Raw genomic sequence first — 12,184 nt, 5'->3', positions numbered from 1 at the left:
AAACTCTTGTCCAGCAGTTAGTTTATGACTCTTTCTAAAAACATTCTTTGTCAGTGGGGGAGTTGGAGACCAGAAACCAAGAAGACACAGAGAATGGTTTAAGACTCCCCTGTTATTTTCAAACACAGAATGATATGATGACCCCCCTTCTGACGCTACAAGCCGCATACCTCTGCCACCTTTTCCCTCTTTTCAATGAAATTGACAATGGACTAAATAAAGGTTGCTTATAATTAGAGAATAAATCTAGCTGGATTTGCAACTTGTGTGTCTGTAATAGTTATAGGACGGTAAACATCTGTGTGTGGATTATATCGATTGCTGAAACGGTCTCTGCTCTTGCTGATATTACCTCATACACAGATGTTCGTTGTCCTATAACCCTATATTTCACTTCAGCCTGGCCTCCTTTGGGTTTATCCTGGATCTTTGATGACTTGTCCCAGCATGCATGAGTCTGGGTTGATATCTTTGGCCCCTCTTCTCAGTAGATTAGTTCTGCTTGAATGCTGCCTTCTTTCAGCTTAAGCCTCTTCATCGCAACCTGCCTGCAATGAAGAGGAGCACGGCTTCATTGTGAGTTTGGTTTCTGAAAGGACAACAGCATGAAGCTGATACGAGCCACCCCTCTGCTTTAATTACACAGAGCAATCTCCTTTAGAGGCTTTTGTTCATGTGCAGATTAACTCCCTCAGTGAGGTCCTCACTCTCAAACAATCTGTAGAGATAAGATGCATTTCTTAATGGGGTTCCTGGATAGCAATGGGACGATAAGTGGTTTCTTGAGTCAATGTTGCTTGTGTTGGATTTGGGGTTGTTTGTACCGATCTTTCACAAAGAAAAAAACAGCCATTGAGTAGCGCAGATAAGACTGGTGTTTGACATGAAGATGTTGTGGCTTCACCGATATTGTTTTGTGAAGAAGGGCTCTTGAGATCTGAGGAACCTATAATCTACTCAGCTCCAGAAGTGTTCTGTTTCAAAATTATATTATTCAAGGGCTTTTTAAAGCTGTGCTAACGACGCCTGGCCAATCTCCTTCCTTCCTTCTTCTTAGTGTGAGCAACATTATTTCCTTTATTTCCATTATTAGGAACTGTCAACATGGAAAATAAGGCAGCTGCTACAGTATTGTCCCTGGAAGCATCAGGAATTCAGATACAATGCGTTAAAGAATATGCAGTTTTAGGGGGCTCCAGAGTGGCGGATCCAGTAAAGGCGCACCGCGTGGAGTGCAGGTTGCACCCCATAGCCTGGAGATCGCAGGTTCGACCTCTAGCTTCTACAAACATTCTGCTGTCCTCAGTCATTCCAGTCATTTTTATTCACAAGCTCATGAAAACCCTTTTGATTTAATGCCCTACATTTTTTAATCATCCTTATTTGAAGAGAGCACTAACATTCATAAAAGATTACAAGTAATTTTAATTTCTTTGCCCAATATGAAAAAAAAAACCCAACTCCAAAGCATGAATAATATGTCATTTTTTAAGTTATTCAAATTAGTACAAAAAAGAAATACCACAGTAATTTAAACAGCCTGATTCATGTATAATTGAACAAAGGGTAAATTTCTCAAACACTGGCAAACCGAATATGAAAGATCATTAGTGTTGTGAATGTCACTCTCGGTACAGGAACCCATTTGCGTTTTTTCTGTGGCTGAATTGCCCCGATCAGTATCTAACAAATCCCGGAATCAAACAGAGCAGAATAATTAATCAGTAAACAAGATTAGAAGCTTAACAGTACATTAGAATACAGTTGTGTCATTTACATCTAGCATTGCAAATCTCCATCGTACAATACTCCCTGACACAAAGAGAATCGCTAGAGAATAGTGACTGGAGGCAATGACTCATAGAGCAGTCCGGTCTGTATTGCTGGTCAGTTCCAAAGTGGGGTATTTTTGCTGTTATCAATGAAGATACTGAGTCCTGGCACCCTATAGAATGAACTGCTTCATAAAGACGAATGAAACCGGACGAATAGTGTTATCTTAACATACTGAATTACATAATGCATTGTAGTTTTCCATATACTTAATGAAAAACTGACAAAAATTAAAAAATGTGACATTTCAAAATCTAACATGAAATACTACTATTATGGCTTCTGGTAGACCTTTGCCATATCATTTTGTAGTTTTTTTGATTACACTGTATTAAATAAAAGATCTAAATTGTGTTCATGTAATTATTTTGTTTTTATTTTATGTCTCAATCCTTAAATTGTAGATAATGTAAAACCTTTGGCCAGAGCTGCGGCTAAGTGTAACAAAACTATTGAATAAGGACAGCAGAGAATAAGAATCCGGCATCAGGAAGCATTCAATTATCCGCAAATAAGGGAACTGTAACGGAATGCACACATGATCACAGAAGTAATCTGTTGTTGTAATGATTAATAATTGAAGCGCTATGACGACTAGTGTTTTCATCACACGGAAAATCAAAAAGGAGGAAAAGGCGCTGCTCTGAGCATGCCAGTGGATATGTAGTGCAGTGTCTTGATATTAGATGCTGGTACTATAGCTCAGTGGATATGTAGGTAATGCAGTGTCTGTGGTGTTAGATGTTGGTACTGTAGCTCACTGGGTATGTAGTGAAGTGTCTTGGTATTAGATGCTGGTACTATAGCTCACTGGGTATGTAGTGAAGTGTCTTGGTATTAGATGGTGGTACTATAGCTCACTGGGTATGTAGTGCAGTGTCTATGGTATTAGATGCTGGTACTATAGCTCAGTGGGTATGCAGTGCAGTGTCTATGGTATTAGATGCTGGTACTAGTGTCTTGGTATTTGATTCTGGTACTATAGTTCAGCGGGTAAGTAATGCAGTGTGGGAAGTATTAGATGCTGGTACTATAGTTCAGTGGGGGTGCACTGCCGTGTCTATGGTATTGCATCTCGTTTAGCTCAGTGATCTGACTATAGGGGTGGTAAGTACTGCTGAGGTCGGTGTTAATGAGGCAGACTTTCGTTATTGAACTGGTTATTGCAGCTAAGGGTTAAACTCGGATTATTCTTTAGTAATGTGCGACCCGGTATACACATTAGTTTAAACTAGTTTTCTGGATGTAAAAGTTTGGTTACGCATCTTTGCTCTAGTGAGTTATTAGGGATTTTTTAATCAAACTGGAAATTGCACTCTGTATATTCCCTATTATTGACATATTCTGCCTTGAGGAAATTCATTTGAGTCATGCTTTTGTAAAACGCCAGCCCTGGCCAGTGGAAAGCGCACTGTCAGATTCGATTTGAGAATTGAAGGTGCTTGAGAGGGATGTCATTGCAGTTCCCCTGTCTTAGCACCTGATAGATTTCTGAGCAGCCATAGAGGGAAGTGATCATAAAGAGAAGTGACAGCTCGTTAAGTGGATGTTTCTTTCTGTGTGACACAGTGGAGAGGCACTCGATAGCAACCTTGCTCCATGGGAAACTGGCATAATGCAGGCAAAGACACATGATTTCCTTTGAGGTGCATTGTGGGCTGATGCTGCTGCAGCCTCAGAGCCTCAGTGCCCTGTGGAGTGTCAGGAGAACACAGAACTTGCTGGAGTACATTGACAGATGCACGCCCAGTGGTGTAAACTTGTCTGTGCATTGAGGCAGTGCGGTGTGGTTGCTGAGTTCTGTATCCTGACCCCTGCTGGTGAGATGAGTTTACATGCTCTATAACTGATCCCATTGTCTGTATCCTGACCCTGCTGGTAAGAGAAGGTTACCCGCTGTATAACTTCTCCCAATGTCTATATCCTGACCCCTGCTGGTGAGACGAGGTTATAAGCGCAATAACTCCAGGGCAGCTGTTACACCAACAAACTGGCAACGTGTTTAAAGCCACAGATGAATAAACCACTATCAATGCTTAAGAGGCATCATTTTGTAAGACTAACTGAGGAGCAAAACCTGAAACACGGTGAGTCAAAGTGGCTGTAAAGAGACAGTGGAATAGCATGATTGAGAGTGTCAGTAGTCAAGGACATACTGCACAGTGATAACAAAAAGGCAACATTATCTGAGTCTGCCGGCAACAGATGTTACATTGTTAAGGTCATCGGTAGAAAAAAATATATTAAAAAATGATTAAACTGTGGACAATAGACATGCAAAACAAAGATTAATTTAAAGTACACTGCAATAATTCAAGTCCAAGTTTCTCCTTCTCATTTGGCGGCATTTAGAGAAAAAAGCTGAGTAACTGTCCCACTGCATTCACAATGAGCGCTGATTTGGCAGACTTTGTGTATATGTTTGTGTGAATGTCTTTGCTATTCTAATGCCTGCTTTCCTGCTATCCATCCTTCAACCTCCACAAAGCTGGGAAAATGACAAATTGAAAGTTTAGAGGCTTAATACTGAGCTAGCTTTCCTCATCTGTCTTCGTTCGATTGCTTTGGTGTGGGATAGATTCGGTGAGGAGAGAGGGCTGAACAACAGCCACCAGCAGTTTAAAAAGAGAATAGAAGATACACATTCCTGCATGGTTGAAATCAGACCCTGGTGTTGTTTACGATTCCCCTTGTTATAGTTGCATAGTTTGAAATATGCTTGTCTGTGTCGTGACGCTGCCTCCACTCTTGAAAGGGGTAATTGTGTTTCTCAAGGGCTCTTCTTGGTTAAATCAATAAAACTGAAAGATGAGCAGATCCCAGGTGCTGATGTTTTGAGCCATGAAGACACAGTGGAAACAGCCTTTACCTCTGGGGCTCAAATCCAGAACAAAGTGATTATCACAGCAGGCTCAGTATTGTGAAGAAAACATCTGCTGTCAGCTGCATAGAGTGCAGAGTGGCTGCTGGCCATGCACTGCATAATGATCACTGAGGTAGACAAACAGGCTTGCATATTTTTAGCATTTTGTGTCCAACAAAATTTGTGAACAGAATTAGACGTTGAAGGCACAAGCTTAAGCATTTGTTTGCTTGGCCTTGTTTATTATTAGTTATACCCTGGGCTGTATTTTTTTCACTGTAAAAATGTCACAGTCTAAAAAAAGATATTTCACGATTAAACATGATGTTTATTAAAGGAGAAAAAATACCCTTGTCAATAAAGCAAATTTTAACAGGGAACTATATATTACATGGCAATGGCTACATTTCACAGAAACCGTGAAAAAAATACAGTCTTACTTATACCTTATGATAAATTATTCTGTGTTGTCGAAGGTATAGACAAACAGAGTTAGGTTGAAGACTTGTATTGAAGCCATTTGTTTGTCTGTTTTCCTGCAGATCGAAATGCTAGAGCACAAGTACGGGGGCCACCTGATCTCGCGCCGGGCAGCCTGCACCATCCAAACAGCCTTCCGGCAGTACCAGCTGAGCAAGAACTTCGAGAAGATCCGCAACTCGCTGCTGGAGAGCCGTCTCCCACACCGCATCTCCCTGCGCAAGTTGCGGGTGCACAACACGGAGGGGTTCTCCGCTGAGAAGGCCCTGATGGAGGGCTACAACTTCATGGGCATCCCCCTGGTGCGCTCGCCCTCCCTCCCGACCACCATCAGCGGGGCTCTGACCGAGTTAGAGGACTCCTTCACCGAGCAGGTGCAGTCCCTGGCCAAGTCCATTGACGATGCCCTCAGCACCTGGAGTCTGAAGACCATGTGCTCCCTCCAGGACGTCGGCACCTACCAGTTCACAGAGACCTTCCGCACAGCCGCGGCGGGTCTAGAAGCGGGGGAGGCAGGGGTGCAGGAGAGCTCGGAGGTGGAGGCCCGGCCGGATACCCTGCCCCACAGCGGCAGCACCTTGATGATGGCTTTCAGGGATGTCACGGTCCAAATTGACAACCAGAACTTCTGCATGTCCTCCTCGCTCGTGGAGTCCACCTCCCTCTCCCTGAGCAACTGCCTCCAGCAGGACGGCCTACAGTCAAAGGACGCTGTGGAGGGGGAGACAGAGCTTAAAGAGGGCCCCCAGGACCCTGGGGAGGACCTGAATGAGTTCCCTGCCCCACCGCCCAGCGAGGAGGAGGAGGAGCCACTGCTGGCACTGCAGAAGGTCGAGAGCACAGAGCCAGTGGTGGAAGTAAAGAGGGCCGAGTCGGAGACAGCTGACAACAGCTCGGAGCAGACAAGCAGCAGCAGCACCTCCACCTCAGCCAAGTCTGCCTCCGAGGCGTCATCCAAGGAGGCCCTGCAGGCCATGATCCTCAGCCTGCCCCGCTACCACTGCGAGAACCCGTCCAGCTGCAAGTCCCCCACCCTGTCCACTGACGTGATGAGGAAACGACTGTACAGGATCGGCCTGAACCTCTTCAACGTGTGAGTACACTGGCTGCTAGACTGCACCACATGCAGGCATCATAGCCAGCAATCCTCCAGCACTTTAAACACCACACACACCGCACTCTGAAGCAAGTCAAGTGTTCTGAGAGGGATACAACAATTGTAGTAGTACAAACACAAGCACATGAAACTATTTAGTGGCAGGGATTGTTATTTTTTAAGTCGTTTCTTACCAGTTTTAATTGTTTTATTCCTCCGTGAAATCTACACTTGCTTTAACACAGGGCCCTTACTCATAACAGATTAATGCAGTAATAAACACATCCTCTGACAAGGCATTGACTGTAAGAGGGTTATCATGTTATCACTGGATGGGACAGAATGGGCAGGAATGTAAACCCACAGGTTCCAGTCCCCAGAGACCTGCTACAGGCTAAAGCTGGGACAGTGTGGAGAAGATGGGGAGGCGATGGTACATTCTACACTTTGAAACTGACAGATAGGCATTAAGGCAATGGTAACTGTGAATGTTTTGCATTCACTTTTTAAAAGGCAACTGCTTCAGTTTCCAATAAAATAATGCCCATATGATGCTAAGTGGTCATGACTTCCCGAGTGCAATTTCCACAAACCTGATTGGTGTTGTACAGTGTGTACATGTTTAGTGCTTAGACAGGCCATGTGTAACAATGTACTGAATTCTGCCATCCTGCTCAATAGACTGCCTATCAAATCCAATTGCCTACCTATCCATCTTCCTTGTGAACCCGCTCAGTGCGTTTGCCTCTTTCATCCATCTCGCCACTCTCCTGTCAGCTTGCTTACTCCTATCCTGTCAGAGCTCATACAGGTCCTGTAGTCAGTAACTCACCTTTAGAAAATGGGCTGTATGAATTCCACACCACTTGAAATCAAATACAGTTAATTCTCAGATTAAACCCATTTTTACATAGATGTAAAAATCACAGATGCAAAATCATAGATGCAAAAATAAGAGTCCTGTTATTACTGGTCCCTGCGTTTTTTCCATTACAGGTCTAGGATTTCATGGGTTGTTCCTCCTACACGATTATTTGTTTTAGATAACAGTTTGGTCAGGTTGTGCAGTTCATACTCAAAAGACACATTATAAAGACACATTGAGTCAATGCTGTGACTGGTTGCCTTGAGGTTAGCTGTGTTTCCGCCTGAATGCTGCACAGACAGTTTTAAACCCCACTGCAAACACTCTCCCTGCACGGAACACAAGACAGTCAACCATTTTAAGGTTCAAACTCTCAAGATAATGGAAAACCTGAGGCGAGCCCCAGAAAGCATCCTGGTTATTAGTTCCACCCTGTTGTTTCTTTTCACTGGGAACTATAAATAACAGTTTTAGGAAAGATTACTTACTGAGGGGGGCTTGATTTGAGTGAGTGAGTTGACTAAAAATCAATCTCCTAAGACTGGAAATTAAGAACTTAAGCCATTAAGGCAAGGATTTTCAGAAGTTGATAATGCCAGTGTTAATGAACAAATCAGTATGTAGGACTGAGTTTGACATTTTCAAGCAATCGTTATGCCTATTTCGTGATTAAATAATCATGCTAATGTGATTTCCAAATTTATGTTGATTTACAAAATAATTTTACTATCTTAATGAGCAGTGATTCTTGCGACTATTTATTTTGTTTGCGTGGTAATTTAAAAGGAAATCTTTGTTAATTGTCATAATTTATCAGGAGTTAATTTGTTTTTTGGTTTTAATTAACAAAAAAGTATATAACTCACCTTGAAACAGTATTTAAGTTCTTTGGTGTAAAAAAAAATTGGTGTTAAAAAACCTCCTTGTCCTCAGTCTTTTGGATGAGATAAGTGTCTCTGTAGCTGAGGTGTAGTTCACACACCCTAGTATCTGCACCTGCTAAATAAACAGATAGTAATAATTACTAAAAATTAAGTTTAGATTCCTCGACAAATCAAGTGGTGTGCTTCAATAGGACCCGTGTTTAGGATCTTCGTAGCGTGTTGAATCTTGCACGGTAGCTATACGTCGAATATTGGCCAAGATTGACGCATTTGAGGAAGGTGAGGAAGAAGAAGCGCCTCATCTTGAACTATTAGAGCCTCCTCAGAATATTCCTCCTCCTCAGATCATTGATGCTGTAAGTGTTTGGTAGCTACTTCTAATCATGTTCAGTTTATTTATCATGGGGGCAAGCAAAGAGTACCAGAGAAAATGCATTCAACATGATTAGAGGAATTCACTGAACAAGCATACACAAATTGTGTATTGGGTTAGGGAGTTCTATTGTCATTTTAAAAGCTTGATAAATATATATTGAAGTGTTACATACATGGTATACATTTTTAATAACTAACAACTACAAACACCAATGGCACTTGAAACATATTTATTTATAGCCTACAATCGTACATACAAAAATACATACAAAAGTAGATAAATTAATAAATTCCAACCAATACATAGATGGCTTACCCCCCACCCCTTTCAACAAATAAATGCATAAATAAAAATGTCAGATTAAAAATACAATTTTTTCCTGTCTACCTGCATGCAGCCCAGCGCGACGCAGAGGGACAGACACAGCCTGGGGACGAGAGGTGTCTGTTTTCCCTGTACACTTCCAGCATGTGATTGCAGCTGAGAACTAAGAATTTGCAGAATAGGAGCCAAGCTAGCTATAAACTCCCTAAGACAAGTGCCTATCTCTGACACCTACTGCACCAGAGTCTGGTGATTTAAACCATACGACTCTAGTGGTTGGTCAGGTTTTGCACAACAACCAACTTGTTGATCCCCTTGCTGATCCTTCATGCATCCAACATCTTGATGATGTAACCTTGCCCTTATATATATATATATATATATATATATATATATATACACACACATATATACACACACACCCACCCCTCGTTATATCGCCCCTCACTATACTGCGGATTTGGGTATATCACGGTCCTGGAGTTGGCTCCCCATTTTTACAGTCTAACTGCGTATGCCTTAGCTGCAATATACATAGACAATTACACATCACAAACAAAAATACACAAAGCAATTAAAACCAAAGCATTAATATTGTACTGTTATCATATACACATGCATTGCACAGTAACACAAAACAAATTAAATATCTGCTTGCTGAAGAGTTTTTTTTTAAGCAATGCACTAGCAAAAGTCACAGGGCAGTGACGTCAGCTCCCTCGCAGCAAGCCTCCTTTTTTGGGAATGGATTCTTTCAATGCAGCAGTTTTGGGCATTTGAGAAAGGAGAGGAAGATTCATGAAATTAATTGGAGACATAAGTTGATGAGAATCAATTACCCTCCGCAGTTCAAATTAAAATGGTATGCTGCTTTTTATACGAAAATGAGAGAAAGCGGGTTGCGTGGATTTATACTGGAGCATGATGCCTATGATAAAACAAGGGTGTGGTTGTACAGTATTTATTTGTTAGCCTATTTCCGATGCATATGAGCTTGTATCACATTACAACAGAGAAATGAAGCTTGTTAGTAAAGTGAAGTGTGAGCACCCGGGACTGTATGGAGAATGGAATCTGTCTTTATTTCTCCTCCAGAAACCCAGACAAAGGGATCCAGTTCCTGATCTCGCGGGGCTTCATCCCGGACACACCCATCGGAGTGGCGCACTTCCTGCTGCAGCGGAAGGGGCTGAGCCGGCAGATGATTGGAGAATTCCTGGGGAACAGCAAGAAGCAGTTCAACCGGGACGTGCTGGAGTGAGTATCTAAGCTGTGCAGGGATACACAGAGAAACACTGGAATACACAGAGAAACATTGGGATACACAGAGAAACACTGGAATACACAGAGAAACACTGGGATACACAGAGAAACACTGGGGCACACAGAGAAACACTGGGATACACAGAGAAACACTGGAATACACAGAGAAACACTGGAATACACAGAGAAACACAGGAATACACAGAGAAACACATGGATACATAGAGAAACACTGGAATACACAGATAAACACTGGAATACACAGAGAAATAGAGAAACACATGAATACACAGAGAACAGGAATACACACAAAAAAACACTGGGACACACAGGGAAACACTGAAATACACAGAGAAACACTGGGATACACAGAAAAACACTGGAATACACAGATAAACACTGGAATACACAGAAATAGAGAAACATGAATACACAGAGAACAGGAATACACACAAAAAAACACTGGGACACACAGACAAACACTGGAATACACAGACAAACACTGGAATACACAGAAATAGAGAAACATGAATACACAGAGAACAGGAATACACACAGGGAAACACTGGGACACACAGGGAAACACTGGAATACACATAGAAACAGATACACAGAGAAACACTGGAATACACAGAGAAACAGAGATGCACAGAGAAGCACTGGAATACACAGAGAAACACGAATACACAGAGTAACAGAGATACACAGAGAAACACTGGACTGCTGTTCACAGAGAAACACTGTGCTCTGGTACTATGAACGTGTCAGTTGCACTGCATAGGTGAATGGGTGATGCAGGTGCTCCAGACAACGACAAACACAAAGTTCACGGTTCAAGCACTTTATTTTCTTTTTGGGTCTCCTTGACTATTTAAATAATAATTCTGGCTCTACCCAACTATGGGTGTTGCCAGGATCAAAACCAATGGGTTGCAGTCCCGAAATAAAATTAACACAGACACAAAACACAAACACAGACACGAAACACAGACACAGACACGTCTCCGGACAGTGCATGCTCTCAGTGCAGGTGCAGTGCTGGAAACAGAGGCGTTGGTTTGTGTTCAGGGGCCGGTTGTACTAAACGGATCCAATGCTGGATCCAGGCTCCGATCTTGATCCTGTGACGTTTTTGGTTGCACTAAAAGGATCAGAGCTGAGCTCAGTTTCAGCTCAAAATCTGATCATATTTTGATCTTGCTTCAGACCAAGATCAGAGTGGGATCAGAGCTTCATTAAATGTTTTATAAATGGAGAAATTAAATGTTTTCAGGTTTGAACAAAGGAATAAACAAAATAATGTAATTCCTCCATTTAAAACTCAATCTGATCCTGCTCTATGGTTGATGGTTGCAAATTAAACAAATGAAACTGTAATACTTATTAAACAATGTAGATGTTTGACAGACACCATCATAATACTTAAAGGAAACTATTTTTATAATTGCTAAAGTAATCTTTAAATACACACACTGTATTTAGATAATTGATCAACATAACGGTAACTTAATAAACTTTTCAAATATTTGCAGGATTTCACAAAAATATTTCCCTCAGATTATTATATGAAAATGGAGATACTTTAGCGTTTTAGAAAACATTAACGTTATCTAAGTAACGGTGCATTTAAAAGTAGCCATAAATACTATATTAAGAAAATATCGCTGTTTAGAAAACATTCAGTCAGGTCTATAATATATCGTGGCCTAATACAGTAGACCCGACTGAGTGACGAAGCCTCATAACTAAATATTATTACACACTCCTTGTGTGTTGACAAAGTCGTAGTTCCGTTATCATTTTATTGATTACAATTAAATCATTGGTTTAATCAGATTGATCACTGTTGTGTTTTTTTTAATATTTTGGTCAATTCCCTTTTTTTCTTAATGAGCTTACCTTCTCTGACAGCCTCGATCTCCCCCTGTCCGCAACATTTTTCTAGTGGCAGCTAATATCATCATCCCTTTATTCAATTTGCTCAAAATGTGTTGATAATGTGTCCTGAACCGATGCTGCAGCTAGCTGTGTGTGTGCTTTATGGCTAATGTACCGCGGTAAAGAATACAGCATTGTGAGTGTATCCATAGGAAAAGACACACGACAGAAAACAACAACCAGATATTAACGTACTCAATTTGTTTATAAATGTAGTAGTTGCTTCTAATAGGTATTGGATGGTTGGGATTTATGTCATTTT

General features: G+C 41.5%; 1 protein-coding gene across 5 annotated transcripts in view; it reads left to right on the top strand.

Annotated features, from left to right (window-relative positions):
• Positions 1-12,184, top strand: part of LOC121318536 (IQ motif and SEC7 domain-containing protein 3-like) — a 74,905-nt gene that overhangs the window by 35,216 nt on the left and 27,505 nt on the right. For all 5 annotated transcript variants that reach the window (XM_041255301.1, XM_041255305.1, XM_041255304.1 and 2 more), the window contains exons 2-3: positions 5,239-6,269; positions 9,817-9,978. In XM_041255301.1, coding sequence (XP_041111235.1) covers positions 5,245-6,269; positions 9,817-9,978 — 1,187 coding nt within the window. In that variant the 5' untranslated portion in view covers positions 5,239-5,244. The remainder of the gene's footprint in view (positions 1-5,238; positions 6,270-9,816; positions 9,979-12,184) is intronic.

The sequence above is a fragment of the Polyodon spathula genome, chromosome 7 (genome assembly GCF_017654505.1).
Source record: "Polyodon spathula isolate WHYD16114869_AA chromosome 7, ASM1765450v1, whole genome shotgun sequence".
Lineage (NCBI taxonomy): Eukaryota > Metazoa > Chordata > Actinopteri > Acipenseriformes > Polyodontidae > Polyodon > Polyodon spathula.
The sequence above is the reverse complement of the archived record's forward strand: the minus strand, read 5'-3'. Positions and strand labels throughout refer to the sequence as shown.